The sequence below is a fragment of the Cetorhinus maximus genome, chromosome 28 (assembly GCF_964194155.1).
Source record: "Cetorhinus maximus chromosome 28, sCetMax3.hap1.1, whole genome shotgun sequence".
Taxonomy (NCBI): Eukaryota; Metazoa; Chordata; class Chondrichthyes; order Lamniformes; family Cetorhinidae; genus Cetorhinus; species Cetorhinus maximus.
The window spans coordinates 7,443,256-7,464,454 of record NC_135906.1 but is presented as its reverse complement, the minus strand read 5'-3'; the positions used below and the strand labels follow the sequence as shown (position 1 = coordinate 7,464,454).

Genomic DNA, 21,199 nt, shown 5'->3' with positions numbered 1-21,199 from the left:
GGGGATAACTCCCCAGGGATGTCAGTCACTGAGTTCAATATCATATTCCAGCGAGACTCCATTCTCCAGTTGGAGACAAAGGGCTCCTAAATTCAGAATAGCCCACACATCCCAAGGGTCCCTTCTCCTCCAACTCTTAATCTTACAAACTCATTTGAAAAGTAAATGTTTACTCACCAATGACCTTGCGGCTGAACTCTGAAGCATTCCAAACTCTGGCTAGATAAATTAATAGAATTTTAAAAAATTTCTCCAATCTAGCCAGGACCCCCGCTATTGAGGTGTCCAAACTGTCTATTTTAATAATGTTCTGTGTAATAGTTAAGAACATATATGTCAAATCACTTTTTTTTGTCTGAACTACTTCTGACCCAATTTCCCTAGTGTTAGCCTCAGCTCTGGAAGAATTTAACTCTCTATTCAGTTTGAAGTTGCTTCACTCTTTGCTGCTAGTTAATTTTAAAATCTCTAATTTAGCAAATATTTCTTTTAACTCACCTCCCTTCTAAGCTAGTGCTCTCAGCCCATTTCCAATCGGTGCTATAACTTGCTTACTTTCACTAACCAATGAACACCTTAAATAGATTACCTTTCATTTGCTGTAGAAATTTAAGACTCTGAACTCTCACAAAAATCAAAACCCTTTACCCACCCCTGACTATGTATCTGGGAAAAGACAGGAAGCTCCAGAGAATAGGACCACGAGGTACACACACAACGGATCTGGATCTTGGGGATTTGCGCAGTAATATAGTTTGCCACTGCACTAAAATCGGGAAGAGGCTGGCAAGTGGGGCAAAGCATGAAAGACTATAAGAAGACATAAACAGGTTAAGTTGAAAAGATAGGTGGCAGATGCAGATCAGAAAAAAGCGAAACGGACAATTCTATTCCTTACAGCAGAGAAGGTTGAGGAGAGATTTGATAAAAGTGTTCAAAATGAAGGGTCTAGACAGAATAGAGAGAAACTTCCCATTGGTGGGACAGTTGAGAACCAGGAAACACCATTAGAATAGGAGAATAGAAATATAGCTCCTTTAGCCTGCTCCGTCATTTAATACTGTCACAGCTGATCTTCTGTCTCAACTCCACTTTCCTGTCCGCACTCCATATCCCTTGATTCCCTGAGAGACCAAAACTCCGTCTAGCCCAGGCTTAAATATATTCAGTGATGGAGCATCACAATCGTCTGGCATAGAGAATTTCACAACCCTTTGAGTCAAGAAATGTCTCATCTCAGTCCTAAATGATCATACAAACATAGAAGCATAGAAAATAGGAGGAGGTCGTTCGGCCCCTCGAGCCTCCTCCGCCATTCAATATGATCATGGCTGATCCCCTATCTCAACGCCGTACTCCTGTGCTCTCCCTATACCCCTCGAAGTATTTGGAGTCTAGAAATTTATTTCCTTCTTAAATGTATTCAGTGATTTGGCCTCCCAACCTTCTGTGGTAGAGAATTCCACAGGTTCACCACTCTGAGTGAAGGTGTTTCTCCTCATCTCTAGGACTACCCTGTATCCTGAGACAGTGACTCCTTGTTATAGGCCCCACAGCCAGAGGAAACATCATCCCTGCATCCAGTCTGTCCAACCCTGTCAGAATTTTATACTTTCAATGAGATCCCCTCTCATTCTTCCAAACTCCAGTGAATACAGGCCGAGTCAACCCAACCTCTCATCGTATAACAATCCTGCCATCCCAGGAATCAGTCTGGTGAACATTCACTGCACTCCCTCTGTGGAAAGTATATTCTTTCTCTACGTAAGGAGACCAAAGCGGCACATGATGCACCAGATGTGGTCTCACCAAGGCCCTGTACAGCTGCAGTGAGACATCCTTGCTCCAATACTTAAGTCTTTGTGCAATGAAGGCCAACATGCCACTGGCCTTCTTAACTGCTTGCTTCATCCAGGAGCTACTATTCACTTTAATGCCACCAATCCTTCCATAGGTATAGAGAACAAAAGTGCACACAGACTGATTCCTAGGATAGCGGGATTGTCGTATGAGGAGAGATTGGGCCAATTAGGCCTGTATTCACTGGAGTTTAGAAGATTAAGAGGTGATCTCGTTGAAATGTATACAACTTGACAGGGCTGGGCAGATCGGATGCAGGAATGATGCTCGCTGTACCTGTATGCTTGCTTTCAGTGACCACCCAGGTCTCTTTGTACATCAACATTTTCCAATCTATCTCTATTTAAATCATACTCTGCCATTCTGTTTTTCCTACCGAAGTGGATAACTTCACACTTATCCATGTTATACAACATCTGCCATGTATTTGCCCATTCACTCAACTCGTCTAAATCGCCTTGAAGCCTCATAACCTCCTTCTCACTGCTCACATTCCCACCAAGTTTCATGTCATCAGCAAACTTGGAAATATTGGTCCCTTAGCCTGAGACTGTGCTCTCATGGTCTAGATGCCACCAGCCAAGGGAAACAACCTCTCAGTGTCTACCCTGTCAAGCCCGTTCAGAATTGTGTGTTTTAATGAAATCATCTCTCATTCTTCTGAACTCCAGAGAGTTCAGCCTTTCATCCAGAAACCACTATTGACTTTAATGCCGCCAATCCTTCCATAGATATAGAGAACAAAGGTGCACACAGTACTCCAGGTGTGGTCTCATCAAAGCCCTGTACAATTGTAGCAAGACTTCTGGTGCTCCAATCCTCTTGCAATAAAGGTCAATACGCCATTTGCCTTCCTGATTGCTTGCTATACCTGCATGCTAACTTTATGTTCCTTGTACAAGTACACCAAGGTCCCTCAGAACATCAACATTTATAAGCTTCACGTCTTTTGAAAAATATTCTGCTGGTCAATTCTTACTATTTCACATTTCGCCACATTATACTCCATCTGCCACCTTACTGCCCACTCACTTAACCTGGCTATCTCTCTCTCTGCTGCCTCTTTGTGCTCACCAAATAACTTGCATTCCCATTTAGCTTACTATCTTCAGCAGATGTAGATAGATTACTCTCTATCTCTTTGTCTAAGTCATTGATATAGATTGCAAATGGCTGAGGCCCCAACACTGATCCTCCAATAAATTTGTCAAACACTATTCCCCTTTTGTAAAATTAGGGTGGTTTTGTCTGATCATACCGAGACTAAGTGCATTGTTAAGACTGCCTTAATAATAGATTCCAGCATTTTCCTGATATTGATGCCAGGCTAACTTGCCTATAGCTCCCTGTTTTCTCTCCCTCCTTTCTTGAATAGCATTGTTACATTTACTAACTTAGAATCTGCTGGGACCATTCTAGAGTCTAGGGAATTTTGGACAAATATAACCACTATCTTTGCAGCTAGCTCTTTTAGATCCATAGGATATAGGCAATCGAGTTCTGGAGACTTGCCAGTCTTTAATCCCTTAAGGTTCTCCAATACTTTTTCTCTACTGATATTAATTACCTTAAGTTCCTCACTTTTATTACCTCTGGTTACCCTCTACTTCCAGTATGTAACTTGAATCACAAAACGTTAGTATGCAGGTACAGCAAGTGATTAGGAAGGCAAATGGAATGCTTTGGTTTATGTAAGGGGAATGGAATATAAAAGTAGGGATGTTTTGCCACAGTTACAGTTAGTGAGACCATGTCTGCAATCCTGTGTACAGTTTTTGTCCCCTTAGGAAAGGACAAAATTGCATCAGAAGCAGTTCAGAGAAGGTTCACTCAACTGATTCCTGGGACGAGGGGGTTATGAGGAAAGGTTGGGCCTGTATCGACTGCAGTTTAGAAGAATGAAAGGTGCTGCTACTGAAACACACAAGGTCCTGAGGAGACTTGACAGGGTGGATGCTGAAAGGATTTCTCCCTTGTGGGAGAAACCAGAACTAGGGGACACAGTATAAAAATCAGGGGTTTCCCATTTAAGACAGAGATAAGGAGAAATCTTTTCTCTCAGTGGGTTACGAGTCTGTGGAACTTTCCCCCCCCAACCCCGCTCCGGAGATCAGTGGAGTCACGGTCAGTGAATATTTTTAAGGCAGAGTTAGATAGATTCTTGACTAACGAGGGAATCAAAGAGGGTAAGCATGGTTGGTGGTGCTGAGGCCACAATTAGATCAGCCATAACCTTTTGAATGGCGGAGTAGGCTTGAGGAGCTGAGAGGCCTACTCCAGTTCCTAATTCCTATGTTGTCTCTTCTACTTCTCAACATCTCTGCAATTTCTTCATTATCCATAATTTCCTCTCCTTCTGCCCCTAAGCCATCAAACATTTACTTTAGTTACTCTCCTTTTTATACACTTGTAAAAGCTCTTACAATCTGTTTTTATATTTCGGACTAGCTTTGTCTCACTCATTTTTTTCTCCTTTCTATCAACATTTTGGTTGCCCTTTACTGGCTTCTAAAACACTCCCAGGCTTCCCAGTATTTTTTTGCAACATTAGAAACTATTTCCTTTAATCTAATTCTATCCTTAACATCTTTAGTAAGCCACAGACAGATCTTTCTCACTGAGCTTTTTTTTTTAAATGGAATGTATTTTTGTTGACCTTTTGAATTGTTTCTTTAAACATTTCCCAATGTTTATTTAGCCATACCATTTAGTCTATTTACCCAATCAACCTCAGCCAACTCTCCCCTCATACCTATGTAATTGGCTTTAAGTTCAAGATTCTTGTTTGGGACTAAAGTATGTAGTTCTCAAACTTACTATGGGATTCAGTTGTATTATGATCAGTTTGCTGAGTGGATATTTCACTATAAGATTGCTAATTAACCCCATCTCATTACACAATGCTAGATCTAAAATAGTTTTATCCCTTGTTGGTTCCACAATGTATTGTTTGAGGAAACTATCGCAAAAGCATCTTTCAGGCTATCTTTGACAATTTGATTTGTGTCCGGTCGATAAGAAGATTAAACCCTCACCTTGCCTCCCCCCACAATAATTACACTGCCTTTGTAAAAGGCCCAATTATTCCAATTACTAACTTGAGGCAAAAGAACCACAGTGGTATGAGGGAAATCCTTTTTACATAGTAGTTACAATTTGGAAAGCATTGGGTCTGCCTCCACCACACTCTGTCAATCATGTTTGCAAAAGGAAACTGGTGACCATACAAAGAAAAAAATGCTGGGCAAGGGGAAAACAGTGTGGAGTGGAACTGGCTGAGCTGCTCTTGCATAGAGCTAGTATGGACATGGCAGGTCAAATGGCCTCCTTCTGTGCTGTAACTGTTCGATGATTTTGGACGTAATTTGAATCACGACATGTGGTAACTGTAGCATGCTGGAGAATGCCTTCTGACCTTAGATTTCCAAAGCTTTACACCACTGGGGTTGTCTTCGCCTCACGTCTGGCTCTATTGTAGACTAATTTCGAAAAACTAATTGTTATGATTAATCAATAATTCCCCTTCATTATATTTGTATCATGTGACTACCAAGATGGCAGATTGAGAACTAGATGGCCCTTGGTCTTTTTTCACCTAACTCCTACATTGTGAGATGAAATCAGTTGTTTGAAAGCTATGGTCTGCACTGACTGCAGTTTCAAAGCCCCGGTGTCTTTTGAGACGGACACTAACTGAAATAGAAACCAAGTTGGTTTTTGGGGAGACTGGGGAGCAGGGTGTGTGGTTAATTGGATTTCCTGGCTGTGACATCAGACCTCTGAGGTACGAGTCTGTGCCTTTGGTTACTAGGGAAACAGAAGCAAATCGGGAAAAATAAACAAATTTTAGAGATTGGATTTCAGCCTGTGGTTAGAGCAGACACAGTGGCTTTTGTTGTTCAATTCTTTTCAGCCAGTGGTCAGGACAGGATAGAGGCCTGAAGAACTTTATGAACAATCCAACCACATTGAAGAGCTGGGTGGTTTTAACCAGAGCCAGCCGTACCGTATACCAGGACAGTATTGAGTGGTCAGATGAAAGGGACTCTGGGAAGCGATGCCATCAAGACTGTCATGAACTTAGGGAAGGAGGTGGGCTCTTTTTGGTACCAGTAAATAAGACCATAAAAAGATAGAGCTTTGACAGCAACTTATGCTGAAGATGGAGCAGACTCAGGAGAACATGTAACCTTAGGGACAGAATACACCCGTGGCAGTCTTTAACTGTCTCATCAAGTCAGTATTATAGCACGGAGCTCTGGCAAGCTTGCTGTTATTTGTCCAGTTAGGACCACGCCAGGCACTGCAGCGTTAACTTGCAGCACTAACTAGGGCCAAGTGAAAAGAATACGATACCCTCCACATTCCACCTACGCGTCAGGCTGAACGACCAACAGTGCCCGAGTGTAGTGCGAAGCCGTCTGGCAGAGTTTAAGGCAGAGTTAGAGAGACCAATGTAGCTCCAATTGGCCACCAGCAGGCATATAACCTGGGGGCCAATGAAACCCACCTAAGACCCACCACAAATTTGCTTAAAGTCCATCAGTAACCCCTTATGTACACCTGGGATGTCCTCTTGCCATCCTATGCCCAGGTTCTCAGGTCATTGGGGTGTACACTCTACAGCGGGTAAACGGAAAATCAACTTTAGATGTTTTCTCAGTTTCGTTTCAAGACCAGTAAAGTTCCATGTGTCAGCTACCAGATGGCGCAGAGAGAAAATAACAGTCACTTACCATGGTGGTTTGTTGCTGGTCTTCAACCAGAGTCTTCAGATCTAATAAATCACCATCAGGTTCATTCTGTAAAAAGTTGGAAAGAAATATCACCGCACTAAGTTTACTAGTAAGGGACGCTTTGAAAATATTTTACTGACAGCACTAACTAACTGTAAGCAGGTGACCGTTACTCTGCACGCCAATGCTTCAGTCCAGAAACTAGAGAAGCAAGATTGTATCGCTTATGAAAATGCTGAGATGCTGCATCGCCATCACCGCCTTAAGAGATATCAATCAGAGTTTCGATGCATTAGCAAAACAAAACAAGAGGCAGCGACCAAATAAACAAAAATTAAACGGCAAATCACCCAAAGTCACTGTCAAGCTCTTGTTAAAGCTCCAGTGTGATGTGCCACTTGCCGAGCTCAGGGAGGTTTTCCCTGCCGGGTATGCTGGGGTCTGGCACACACCAAGAAGGAACTGAAGAACTGTTTCATTTTCACCCTCTTTCACTGATTCGCCATGCCCTTGCAGTGGGAGAGCCGGCCCTAGCCTTTAGTCACATTACTCAGTTCCAACAGTGGCAACAACTGGGTTGAGGAGTCTCAGCTTGAGCAACAAGTGGCTTCTTTAGTCGTGAAGCCACTCCACTCCAGGCACACAGCTCACTAGCTCAAGGAGCAGCAAAAGCCGAGGATTAACGATAACGGAAGGCAAGTTCTCTGCCCGTTCCACGGTGGTGCCCCCCCTCGAGAGGTTTTAGGCTCAGTGACTTGCCCCCCCATGCCAACCCATGAAAGCATGAACAAGGGAAAACGATCCAAAATGCTTATTTTCGCTGATTTAGGATGGGAGTGGGATCTAGTTCTGTCAGAGCCTGCATGAGGAGAGCACTGTACCCTGCTTAAAAAGAGCAAGGAGAGGTGCAAAATCAATATGAAGGGCTCATTCGCTATGCATTCAGAAAAGTGGCAAAGAATGACAGGGACATGCAGAGTTAAGAGTTTTAAGGAGTTAAGTGTGGACAGATCAAAAGCCATCTGGACCATTCATGCAACACAGATGTCAAATCTAGGACATTCTCGGGCGAGGGGGGGGGTGTCTAAGGGAAAACTTGCATATTTTCCCCAGGGCATCTCACACCCTGAAACGCTCCAAGCCAGGAAAAGCCCGCAGGTTGCCACACATGCTCATTCTCAGACAATACTTCCAAAACACAGCAAAGAAACCACCACAAGCTTCAAAGCAACACCTCGTTAATAAGCGATTGTGCCATTTTCAATTATGTACCTCGAAATCCTCCGCCTGGTGAGCTTCATTCTGCCCCATTCTTTTCAGCTCACTCTGTCAAGTCCTCCCATAGGGTTGGGCGCTTGTCCAGAACACAAGGGCAGAACGTAAAAAGACAAAAAAAAAAATAAAGCCAGAGATAATTTTTGACGTGCTCACTCTTTAATTTAAATTTCAAACTCGATGCAGTCTGGAAAATGACCAGGCACATTCCTCTCTTAAACCAATCGCTTACTTTCTCTCTCAAAGCGTGCAGTATCGGTTGTCGATTGCTCACAACACAAAGTGCTTTCACTCTGATCTGCTCAGAACGTGCCTCTGAAAATTACCACAACATCCTAACTGGCAGAAGGCAAGGCTACAGATAAAGGAAGTGATGCACAGATTAACAACCGAGAGTTGTAATCAAGACCGTGCTGCCACGGTCACATGTCTCAGGCTCATTCGGAACAGGCGAGGTTCCCTCAGGAGGGGCCAGGAATACAGGATAATGCAACAATGATTTCTGCATTCCTGGAATCTGCTGAGGAACATGTCAAATAAATTGTGTGTGTCAAATAAAAGTAGAAGCAATATTCTTGGCAATACTTCTACGCAGGGTACTCCACCTATCTGCTGGATATTCAGTGCTGTATGAGCTTACGTTTCCTTCAATTAAACACTAGAAAACCCAAATTCTTTGCCCTCTGTAGCAATCTCTGTTCTCATACCACCGATTCCATCCTCCTACTGGGCCACTGCTCGTGACCTCAGAGTCCTGTTTGTCCCCGAGCTGAGTGACCAACCCCATTATATTCTCAATCGCCACCACTGCCATTGTACAACCCGTGATCAACACTGCCTCAGCTCATCTCCCACTGAAACCCTCACCTCACCCATGCCTTTGCTCCTTTCAGACCCAACTGCCCCAATGCTCCACTAGCCGTCTCTCACCTTGACACTCTTCATAAATTTGAATCCATCCTAAACTCTGCTTTCATCCAACTCTAGCCTCTTACATAGCAGATACATTTATAAAAGGGAGCTAGACAAATACATGCAGGCGGAAGGAATGGAAGGATATGCAGATAGGGTGAAACGAAGAGGGGTGGGAGGTGGTTTGCCTAAAAGGCAGCCTGAGCATGGGCTGAGTTGTCTGTTTCTGTGTAATTCTCTGCGTAAATAAAAACCATTGCAGGAGGTCAGTCGTGAATTGTGTAATCTGATTGTGAACTCTGGGGTGGCCAGATACTCCAAAATGGCTGGTCCTGTAAACTATTGTGTCCCCAAACCCCTCGGGCTTACTATCGCTCCACCTTCACAAGCCTATCTTGTTAGCTAGACCTACAGTCACCGCCACATCTTTTCCAGGCAGCCATTCATCTCCAGGAAGCACCTCAGGGCCTTTGTAACTCTACAGGTGTAGAAATACTGGCTGCTGTTGAGATGCACTAATTGGCTGCTGCACCACCCAACATTGCGGCAGTGAATACACGTCAAAAATACTGAAGTGCTTTGGGAGATCTGAAGTCTAGGAAAGGTGCTATATAAAGGGTTATGTATGTTACTTCTTATGCCCCCCGTGCAACTCAGATGAGCAATAAATAGGGCCAAGACTCAAAGCGCGAATAAAACAGATACTAACAAGAACACTGGAGGTAATATTCAGGTCTCGATCATTATACTACACTTACATCCTATCCATCAGCTTTGCATCAAAGGATGATGTAATTCTCCTTTGGTATGCCCCTACCCAAGGTCATTTACAGCACTGTAGTGCAGGCAGGCGTCACTGGCCCTCTCAATCAGCAAGCGCGACAATTTAACGGCCAAGATCCCATTACGTGCATGCTGCAACTATGAACGAGAGAAATTGGGGTCCGTGTGTAAATGAAGCGCATGACATCTCCCGGTGAATCTGCTTCTCCTGCAACACAGGTTGCAGTAAAATCAGTGATCACTGAGATCCGTTTGTAAATTCAGCAAAGGTCCCTCTGATCAGAAGCAACAAAGCTGCATTAGAAACAGAAGAGCATAAGAGCTTAGTGTGTTGACCACAAGGTAATGGCACAGTGACAAGATACAACTGATAGCACCTGGCACATCTCCAGAGCTGCTGCTCTACAGCATTGAACTCATTTCAGGAGAGACAGCTTTTATGCGAAGGGTGCGCCTCCGGACATTCCTGAAATGCAAACCAGACACATCCCATTTCAGATTTCCAGTATTTACATTCTTCTGCAACCTCTAGTCCACACAACTCTAGATGCCAGTGAACTGCTTTATTGCAACTTTTGGAGCAGCTCCTATTGATGCACACAGGCAGGCTACCAAATATAAGCCGTGGATGCAAGATGAAAAATGAGAGATTTAGGGTAAGGCAGACTGTGGTGTGGGGAGCTGGAGAAAGTTATTCCCATAGAGAGCTTGGAAACTCACTTCCAAGATCAGCGGTTGGAGCAGAAGCTGCATCAACATTCGAGATGAGATTGGACAGGTGGATGAAGGATACACTGATAAATGGGAACAGAGCGGGCAAACATGATCAGAACTCTTTGCCTAAGTGGAGGGGAAATGCTGGCACGAGCTGGTGAGGCCAAATGGTCTATTTCCATGTTGTAAATTTTACAAAGTTCTACAATCATTACCAGAGTGTTTCCTACACTACAGCCTGACGGTGTCATGACCCAGGATGTTGCTATACCACTATCTATCAGCAATGGCAATGTGACACTGGAGGTTGTTGATAGGCTCCCACAATCACCAATAATCTGGATGCTGAAATCAACAAACCCATTGCAAAAGCTGCAGCAGTTACGTCCAAGTTGAGTAATAGGAGTGTGGGACAACAGCAACCTGACTGAGAACACCAAACTACGAGTCCCAAGTCCTCAGCACACCTCTGCAATGGTGAGGCCAGGACAACATGTACTAGGCAGGAGAAAATCCTGAACAGTTTCCACATTCACGGTCTCAGACATATCCTCAGGCATCTCTTGGCAAGACAAGGTCACCACTCAGGCGTCCTGGAGCATGCTAGTATTGCTAAGCCAATGATGTCTGCACTAGCTCGGCCATGTTCGTTGGATGGATGGCGTACATATACCCAAAGGCCTTGTGTACTGTGAACTAGCCACTGGGTCACATCATGCTGAGCGTCCATACCTCTACTACAAGGACACCTGCAAGTCATAGGAAGATGGCAGATATTGACACTGATAACTTGGAGACAAGTGATGACAGTCTCTGTTGGTTGAGGGCATTGGAAGAGTATCTCCCTTGGTAAAGATAGAAGTCAAGTAGTCATTTCACCTCATCCTCTTCCCACGGCACCTTCCCATGCAATCACAGAAGGTGCAACACCTGCCCCTTTACTTCCTCCCTCCTCACCGTCCAAGTGCCCAAACACTCCTTTCAGGTGAAGCAGCACTTCACTTGCACCTCCTTCAATTTGGTCTACTGCATTCCCTGCTCCCAATGCAGCCTCCTCTACATTGGAGAGACCAAACACAGACTGGGAGACCGCTTTGCGGAACACCTTCAGTCTGTCCGCAAGCATGACCCAGACCTCCCTGTCGCTTGCCATTTCAATGCACTAACCTGCTCATGTCCACATGTCCATCCTTGGCCTGCTGCATTGTTCCAGTGAAGCCCAACACAAACTGGAGGAACAGCACCTCATCTTCCAACTAGGCACTTTACAGCCTTCCGGATTTAACATTGAGTTCAACAACTTCAGACCATGAACTCTCTCCTCCATCTCCATCCCTTTTGTATCCCTTTTTTCAAAACTCATTTTTATTTTTTATCCACTTATTTTTTTTAAATTCATTTATTAATTGTTTTATCTCCTTTTTGATCCTTTTTTTCCCCCACCACCACCACCCCCTCCTCCCATCCCAGCCCCACGAGGGCCAGTTGTTTATTTGTTCGAAATTGTTTTTTTATCCCTGTTCTGTTATTATCGCATTCTGCTTTCTTACCTTTGCCACTATCTGCACCTTTTTTAGCCCTTACCATTACCACTCCCTTTGCCCTTTTGTTCATGGCATCTTTGTCAATCTCTCCTTTGCCCCCATCTATCACTGGCCTTCTATCCAGCTTCACCTGTTCCACCCACCTTAAACAGTATAAAATTCATCACATTTCTACTTCTCTGTAGCTCTGAAGAAGGGTCATACGGACTCAAAATGTCAACTCTGTTTCTCTCCACAGATGCTGTCAGGCCTGCTGAGTTTTTCCAACACTTTGTTTTTGTTACTCATTTCGTTTCTCAGCCATGCTCTCTAATCCCCTTTTTGGACCCTAATTGGCCTTTAAATCACCTTTTTACTATTTATATGCCTATTAAACACATCTGGATTTCCTTTTATGTTCGCTGCCAGTCTCTTCTCATACTCTCGCTTTGCTTTTTTTTTACTTCCCTTTGAACTTCATATTCAGCCTGTTCTCACTTGCATTACCAACCCGACAGCTGTCATATTTTCTGCTTCCCCTTACTCACTATCTCTTTCATCATGTGAGAAGGTGGCCCAGAGTAAATAGAGACACCTTCTCAGCCCACTGTCATCCTCTGCAGCAAATGTTGACAGAGACTGTCATGCCAGAGTGGGGACTCCTGAGCCACACCAGATGTTTAGCACAGTTGGCCACCACAGCGCAAACCATCATTTTACCACCCAACTTTAGAGTCTGCAAATTTTAAAATGCAACACACAGGTATCGGTAACATAGTGGGATATAATCCTGGGTAGTATTTCAGTCACACGTTCAGGCTGAAAGGTTGGCACCAGAAAAGCTAACGATGAAAAATCAAGACCCAGTTAATCCTCCTGCTGCTGCTACATGCCCTGGACTACATGTAACACCAGTCCTGTACTTTCTTGGCTTCATGTCCAACAGGCTGTGCAATTATAATTCAATTGCTTCACAAAGGTAACCCACATGCCTTCAGGGAAACTAAGGACTGAAAAATCACCTGGCCTTGGCAGTGTCGCCATCCTGGGAACAAGGCATGTTTAGCCCATAAAAGCTCAACAGAACAAAGTTTTTAAATTCGAGTACAGTATGTGAAGTGTTTATATATCACTAATGCAAACAAATACCTTAGAAACAAGGCGCAGCTCTAAGCTGTGCACTCAAGGGTGAAGCAAGGAAACATGTCACAGCACCTACCATGCAGAGCCTCAGAGCTTGCACTGCTGGGTACAGTGCAAATTCACCCACTCCACACAGCTACTGTAGCGAGCAGAAATACTCTGTAACATGAAGTGACAATTATGCCATACAGCCGGATCTGCTCCATATCAGGTCCTCTGCTGCACTGGACACTGAGCACAGTAAAACACAAAGCAGGTCAATTCAGACCGCAAAAGATCACAGGATCATACTTTGACTTAATGAAGAAAGCATCAACTACATAACCAGCTGTTCACAAATCAATCTCCCGTGCATTGTCCACATTTGCAGGTTTTCTTTGCTTCTCTGTTAACCTCTACTCCACACAGTACTAGATACAAGTGAACAGGCTGTTGTTTTCAGACTGCAAGGGTTTCTTCTAGTGCATAATGGACACGTACAATCAAAGGATGCTCAGCTTTTACGGAATATATTCCATTCAAGAAATGCTTCTTAGGTATATCCTTGTTAAATATTTCAATGGCCTCAATTCTAAAGAGTAAAATGTCTCAGGGACTCTGCTGATCCTCGTCCATGCCCACATTATCAATATAAAGACTCACCTCAGAGGAATCCAGTTTGTCACTGGTAGGACTGGTTGCTCTGAACACTGGAATGAGCCTCTCAGCTTCCAGCCGGCAGCGAGTTAAAGCATCACTCTGGTGACTCAGCACTTTTGCTAAATGCTGTGTGCCGACACAACCACATTTTCAAGGAAGGTGAACAGCCAGAGGGCATTGTCCATACTGGTGCTGATGGCTTAATTAGAGGGATGAAGTCCTGCACATTTGAGGGGGTTAGGGTTACACCTGGTGCCACTCACTCATGAGTATAGAAATAGGATAGAACAGATGAATGCGGAATGCGTGGCTGGAGAGATGGTGGGGTAGGGCTTTAGACTCCTGGGACTTTGGGAGTGATTCTGTGGGAGATGGGGTCTGTACAGGGCAGGCGGGTTAAACCTGAACAGAGCAAAGACCAATTTCCTTTTGGGGCAATGTGCCAGGGGTATTGGGGAGGGGTTAAACTCATTTGACAGGGGGATAGGAACCAGGAAGTAACACCAGAGAATTAAAAACAAGGTGCAGCAATAATTAGCAGGCACAAATCGCATTAGAGTAAGAAATGGTAAGGTGCTAAGTGGATTCAGATTAAGGGGGAATGCCAGGAGGTCTACCTTGGGTTTACTGTGCATGTATGTGAATGCACCTAGTGTGCTAAATAAGGTTAATGAGCTGCCGCCACAGATAGCCACGTTGTGAGGATAATGGAGACCCTCCTCAGAGAAGGGTGGAACTGAATATGCCTGGATACGAGATATTTAGGAGAAAATAAGAAAGGATGAGGGGTGGAAGTACTGATTAAGGAGAATATTACAGTGCTGAAGAGAGAGGATGCCTTAGAATCTATTTGGTTAGAACCAAGAAGCAATAGAGATGCCACTGCACACTTAGCTGTATTCGATAGGCCACCACCTAGCGAGAAAGATATAGAGGGAAAAAAAATTTGCAGGAAAATTTGAGTCCAGTCGAGGTATGTCCCCATGAGGAAAAGGGGTAGGACAACCAAATACAGAGGCCCCCGCAAGAGGAAAGAGATAGTGAGTAAGGTGAGGCAGAAAAAAAGGCCACATGTCAGATGTCAGTTTGGTAATACATGTGAGAACAGGCTGAATTCAGAAAGCTCTGAGGGAAGTGAAAAAGAAAGAAGAGAAGCAAAGAGAGAGTATGAGAAGAGGCTGGCAGCAAACATTTTAAATAGGCACATAAATGTAAAAAAGATTGGTAAAAGGAGTCAAGCTTCAAGCGTCTAAAAGGGGATTTGGCCAGAGAGGTAGATAGCATATCTGAGGTACAAATTAATACTTCACTTCTGTCTTTACCAAGGAAGATACTGCCAAAGTCATAGTAAAAGAGAAAGCAGCTGATACACTGGATGGACTCAAAATTTATAAAGAGGAGGTATTAGAAAGGCTGACTGTAGTTAAAGTTTGTAAGTTACCACGGCCAGATCAGATGCATCTGAGAATATCGAGTTAAGTAATGATGAAAACGGCGATGGTACAGGCCATAACCTTCCAATTCCTCCTTAAATACAGAGGTGATGGCAGAGGACTGGAGAATTACAAATATTACACCACCCTTGTTCAACAAAAGGTGTAAGGATAAACCCAGTGACTACAAGCCAGTCAGTTTAACCTCACTGATGGGGAAACTTTTAGAAATGATAGTCCAGGACAAAATTAGCAGTCACTAGGACAAATGTGGATTAATTGACGAATCTGTTCAGATTTGTTAACTGCAAATCATGTTTAACTAACTTGGTTGAGTTTTTTGATGCAGTAATGGAGAGGGTTGATGAGGCAAATACAATTGATATGGTGACTTCTAAAAGACATTTCACCAAGTGCCACATATCAGGCTTGTCCGCAAAAGTTAAAGCCCATGGAATGAAAGGGACAGTGGCAGAACGGATATGAAGTTGGCAAAGTGAGGGGGAACGGAGAGTAGTGGCGAACGGTTATTTTTCAGACTGAAGGGAGGTTTTTGGTGGAGTTCCTCAGAAGTCACTGCTTCTCTTTATCTTCATTTATGACTTAGATTGGAGCATGAGGGGCACAATTCAAAACTTGCAGATAGCACACAACTTGGACCTGTGAGGAGGATAGTGATAAGCTTCATGAGGACATACGCGGGCTGGTGGAATGGGCAAGCATGTGGCAGGTGATATGTGATGCAGAGAAGTGTGAATTGATGCATTTTGTTAGGAAGAACGAGGGAGGGCACTAGAAAATTTGCAGGGGGTGCAGGAACAGAGGGGCCTGGGCATGTGAGCACAAATCATTCCTGTTGGCAGGGCAGGTTGGCAGCACAGTTAATAAAGCATACAGGGTCTGGGCTTTATATATAGAAGCATGGAGTACAAAAGCAAGAAAGTCATGATGAATCTTCTTGAAACATTTGTTCAGGCTCAACTGGAATAGTGTGTCCAATTCTGGGCACGACAGTTTAGGAAGGGTGTGAAGACACTAGAAAGGATACAGAAGAGATTCACCTGAATGGTTGTGGGGATGGTGGACTTCAGCACATGAATAGTTTTGAGAAGCTGGGGTTGTTCTCCTTCGCAAAGAGAAGGTTGAGAGGAGACTTGATTAAGGTGTTCAAATTCATGCGGGGTCCAGACAGGGTAAATAGAGAGGACCTGTTCCCATTGGCGGATGTGTTGAGAACCAGAGGACACCGATTTAAGCTGAACGGAGAAAGAACCAAAGGCAACACAAGGAAAAACCTTTCTACAGTGAGTGGTTAGGATCTGGAATACACTGCTTGTGGGGGGCAGGTTCAATCATGGCTTTTGAAAGGAAATTGGACAATCATCTGAAGCGAAAAAAAATTGGGAGGCTAAGGGAAAAGAGCAGGGGGGTGAAACTAGCTGAAGTTACTCTTGCAGAGAGTGGCACAGACATGTAGGGTCCAAATGGTCAACATGTGTACTGTAACCATTCTATGATTCTATAATTCCCCCTCAGGCTCAATTTTCCAAGCTAAAAGAACAGTTCCCAAATAGAGACAACTCTGGAAGATTATAGCTAGGGCAACTGCAATATTCTCATCTACTTCCGTTAGAACCCTGGGTTAGAAACAATCTGGGGATTTGTCACTCTTTAGTAATGTCGTTATTGTTCTCATCGCTGTTAATTTGCCAACATTAATTATGATGAGTCCCTGACCTTGGTACAATATTAGCTTCCTTGGGATGTCAGGCATGTGGACCTTTCGCTCTCCTGTAAACACTGAGACAAAGCAATTATTCAGCAAGTCAGCCATTTCCTTACGTTCCCTGACAACATCATTGTTGTCAGTTTTCACATGACTCCTGACCACCCTATTTTTGTAACACTACAAAGATGGTTTGCATTAATTTTGACATCCCAAGTTTCTTTTCCTGTTTGTAGTTCTCACTATCCACCTACATTATGCTATTTAATGCCCTTAGTTCTTTGATTAAAATATCATACATTCCTATTTTTACTTACAGTACATACAACCTATTCTCGGACAATCATACCAAAAAATAAATTCTTCCAGGTGTACAATGCCTGCACAGAAGCACTTCCGATCCTTCGAGACATAACAATTATTTCAGCTGGCCTAACAGATTGGGGTGCTTAAGCAGGAACAGTGGACCAGCAACCTGTCCTTATGCCTCTATCAATATATCTTTACACCCAACAGCAGCCATCACTTGAGGCGCCCATGTACTTGCTCCCATCTAACTGTCCCCACTGTGATAAACCCCTCATTCTCATCTCAGCCCCTCATAACATTGATACAGATATCAGAGCTTAATAGAGTGGGGAACTTCAAACGTACTACTCATGATCGAAAACAAAAGTACGCTGTGTTGAAAACTGGGGGGGGCAGGGTGGGGGGGGGGGGAGGGAGTGATGGGGGCGAGGGAGTGACGGAGGGGGGGGAGGGAGTGACGGAGGGGGGGAGGGAGTGACGGAGGGGGGGGAGGGAGTGACGGAGGGGGGGGAGGGAGTGACGGAGGGGGGGGAGGGAGTGACGGAGGGGGGGGAGGGAGTGACGGAGGGGGGGGAGGGAGTGACGGAGGGGGGGAGGGAGTGACGGAGGGGGTGGAGGGAGTGACGGAGGGGGGGAGGGAGTGACGGAGGGGGGGAGGGAGTGACGGAGGGGGGGAGGGAGTGACGGAGGGGGGGAGGGAGTGACGGAGGGGGGGAGGGAGTGACGGAGGGGGGGAGGGAGTGACGGAGGGGGGGAGGGAGTGACGGAGGGGGGGAGGGAGTGACGGAGGGGGGGAGGGAGTGACGGAGGGGGGGAGGGAGTGACGGAGGGGGGGAGGGAGTGACGGAGGGGGGGAGGGAGTGACGGAGGGGGGGAGGGAGTGACGGAGGGGGGGAGGGAGTGACGGAGGGGGGGAGGGAGTGACGGAGGGGGGGAGGGAGTGACGGAGGGGGGGGAGGGAGTGACGGAGGGGGGGGAGGGAGTGACGGAGGGGGGGGAGGGAGTGACGGAGGGGGGGGAGGGAGTGACGGAGGGGGGGGAGGGAGTGACGGAGGGGGGGGAGGGAGTGACGGAGGGGGGGGGAGGGAGTGACGGAGGGGGGAGGGAGTGACGGAGGGGGGGAGGGAGTGACGGAGGGGGGGGAGGGAGTGACGGAGGGGGGGGAGGGAGTGACGGAGGGGGGGAGGGAGTGACGGAGGGGGGGAGGGAGTGACGGAGGGGGGGAGGGAGTGACAGAGGGGGGAGGGAGTGACAGAGGGGGGAGGGAGTGACAGAGGGGGGGAGGGAGTGACGGAGGGGGGGAGGGAGTGACGGAGGGGGGAGGGAGTGACGGAGGGGGGAGGGAGTGACGGAGGGGGGAGGGAGTGACGGAGGGGGGAGTGACGGAGGGGGGAGGGAGTGACGGAGGGGGGAGGGAGTGACGGAGGGGGGAGGGAGTGACGGAGGGGGGAGGGAGTGACGGAAGGGGGGAGGGAGTGATGGAGGGGAAGGTAGGGGGAGGCGAGGGGGGTAGGGGAGGGGAAGGGGATGGGGTGAGGGTGGAGGGGAGGGGATGGGGTGAGGGTGGAGGGGAGGGGATGGGGTGAGGGTGGAGGGGAGGGGATGGGGTGAGGGTGGAGGGGAGGGGATGGGGTGAGGGTGGAGGGGAGGGGATGGGGTGAGGGTGGAGGGGAGGGGATGAGGTGAGGGTGGAGGGGAGGGGATGGGGTGAGGGTGGAGGGGAGGGGATGGGGTGAGGGTGGAGGGGAGGGGATGGGGTGAGGGTGGAGGGGAGGGGATGGGGTGAGGGTGGAGGGGAGGGGATGGGGTGAGGGTGGAGGGGAGGGGATGGGGTGAGGGTGGAGGGGAGGGGATGGGGTGAGGGTGGAGGGGAGGGGATGGGGTGAGGGTGGAGGGGAGGGGATGGGGTGAGGGTGGAGGGGAGGGGATGGGGTGAGGGTGGAGGGGAGGGGATGGGGTGAGGGTGGAGGGGAGGGGATGGGGTGAGGGTGGAGGGGAGGGGATGGGGTGAGGGTGGAGGGGAGGGGATGGGGTGAGGGTGGAGGGAAGGGGATGGGGTGAGGGTGGAGGGGAGGGGATGGGGTGAGGGTGGAGGGGAGGTGATGATGATGAGGGAGGGGGAGGGGGTGGTGATGAGGGAGGGCTAGGGGAGAGGGAGGGGGTAGGGGAGGTGGAGGTGATGGGGTGAGAGGGAGGGGGTAGGGTGGGGGGAGGAGGAGGAGGGGGTAGGGGGAGGTGATTGGGTGAAAGGGAGGGGGTAGGGGAGGGGGAGGTGATGGGGTGAGGGAGGGGGTAGGGGAGGGGGAGGTGATGGGGTGAGAGGGTAGGGGAGGGGGAGGGGGGAGGAGGAGGGGGAGGTGATGGGGTGAGAGGGAGGGGGTAGGGGTAGGGTGGGTTGAGGAGGAGGAGGGGGTAGGGGGAGGTGATTGGGTGAAAGGGAGGGGGTAGGAGAGGGGGAGGGAGGGGGAGTAGGAGGGGATGGAGGGAGGAGGAGGTGATGGGGTGGAGGGGGGTAGGGGAGTAGGGGAGGGGGAGGTGATGGGGGGACCCTGCCCAGTCCTGGCCCGGCCTCCACGCCCTTGGACCAGCCCCTTGGACCCAGGTTGAACCATTACCTTCTCAGGGCGGCTGCCGTTCCCCAGCGAGCAGGCCGCGGCCTGGATTGCGGTACCTACCGGCTCTTCCCCCCCTCCCCGCTGCCAGCAGCTGGCGCGGACCTTGTCACAACATCACCCGGTCAACGCGGCAGAAACACACCCCCAACCAGGCGTCAGATTGACAGCAGCCCCAGCCAATAGGCGTATAGCAGGTGGCAATGACTGGCAACAGAGTCCACCAATAGCAGCGCCAGAGAGCACAATTGACGGCTCGGTTCGCCAATTAGAAACAGGGAGCGCACAGGCACCGCCTACCCGTCGAGCCATTCAACGTGGAGAGAGGGCGGGATTCCCTGATTTGATTGACAGATCAGTTTACTGGGTGCAGAGCTGGGACCATTCAGTCATGTCAGAGCTATTAATTAGTTCTTATTAATAATAGTCATTTCTCTAAGGGTAGGTCTTCTGCCCATTTCTCTACGTCTCACAGTCTTTCCCTTTCCTCTTCAGTAGCTCATAGGGGCCTCCCATTTTCAACTTCAATTTGTCTAACATCATCATTCTCTTTCTCCCCCCACATCCCTCTAATTTCCCTTCAATCACCTCTATCATCAACTTCTCCACAACTCAGATTTGGCCAGTTCAACCTTGTTGCCTTTTCTTGGTCATATTCGCTGGCAATCTTTCCTCCTTCCACCATCCTGAGGACTTTGTCCATTCCTCTTGTGATCTCTCCAACTGACCCGGTCCTTTCCGAGAATCGCATTTCACATCTCTGTAGCCTTTGGATGCCCGCTTTAATCAAAACCCATCTTTCAGCCCCATCGAACAAGACGCTCCAAATCACAGCCTTGATCATTTCTATTCTTCCCTTAAGATCTCTACTCATTCTTACACTGAGCAACTCTTGATGGTCAAAGGATGCATTCTTTGCCAATTCTATTCTAGCTTAGTTTTCTTTCTGGAAGAAAAAATCATCTGGTGAGGTGCTTCCCGGGTACTTAAATTGGCCCTTATTACTTTCCCCAAAGAGTCAAATGGCAAAAAAATGGTTTCATAAGAACACAAGAAATAGAAGTAGGAGTAGACCAGATGGCCTGTCAAGCCTGATCCGTCATTCAACATGATCATGGTTGATCTTGGGCTTCAGCTCCCCATAACCCCTTGATTCCCTGAGAGACTAAAATTCTGTCTACCCCAGCCTTAAATGTATTCAACGATGGAACATCCACAACCCTCTGGGGTAGAAAATTTCAAAGGTTCACAGCCCTTTGAGTGAAGTAATTTCCCCTCATCTCAGTCCTAGATGATCGGCCCCTTATTCCTGAGACTGCGGCCCAAACAGCGGAAAGAATCCAAAACCTTTCCTGGCGGCAATACACGTCAAAAAGGGGTTGAATACGTAATTGAAAAGGAAGAAAATATAGCAGGGATGTGGGAAACGGAATGGGACTAATTAAATAGGTCTTTCAGACAGCTTGCATCGGTGGGTTGGACTGAATAGCCGATTTCCTCACTGTATGGTTGTCACTCACTTATCCAAAATCCC

General features: G+C 47.1%; 1 protein-coding gene across 11 annotated transcripts in view; it reads right to left on the bottom strand.

The window, feature by feature from the left end:
• pnpla6 (patatin-like phospholipase domain containing 6) overlaps nt 1-19,800 on the bottom strand; it is a 167,476-nt gene extending 147,676 nt beyond the window's left edge. For 8 of the 11 annotated variants that reach the window (XM_078531124.1, XM_078531128.1, XM_078531131.1 and 5 more), the window contains exons 1-2: nt 7,869-9,072; nt 6,597-6,662 (exon numbers count right to left, since the gene is read on the bottom strand). In XM_078531124.1, the coding sequence (XP_078387250.1) occupies nt 6,597-6,662; nt 7,869-7,907 (105 nt within the window). In that variant the 5' untranslated portion in view covers nt 7,908-9,072. Of the gene's footprint in view, nt 1-6,596; nt 6,663-7,868; nt 9,073-19,668 lie in introns of those variants that run through there. The other 3 variants (XM_078531125.1, XM_078531126.1, XM_078531129.1) reach the window with 3 other exon arrangements.
• Between the last annotated feature and the right edge of the window lie 1,399 nt (nt 19,801-21,199).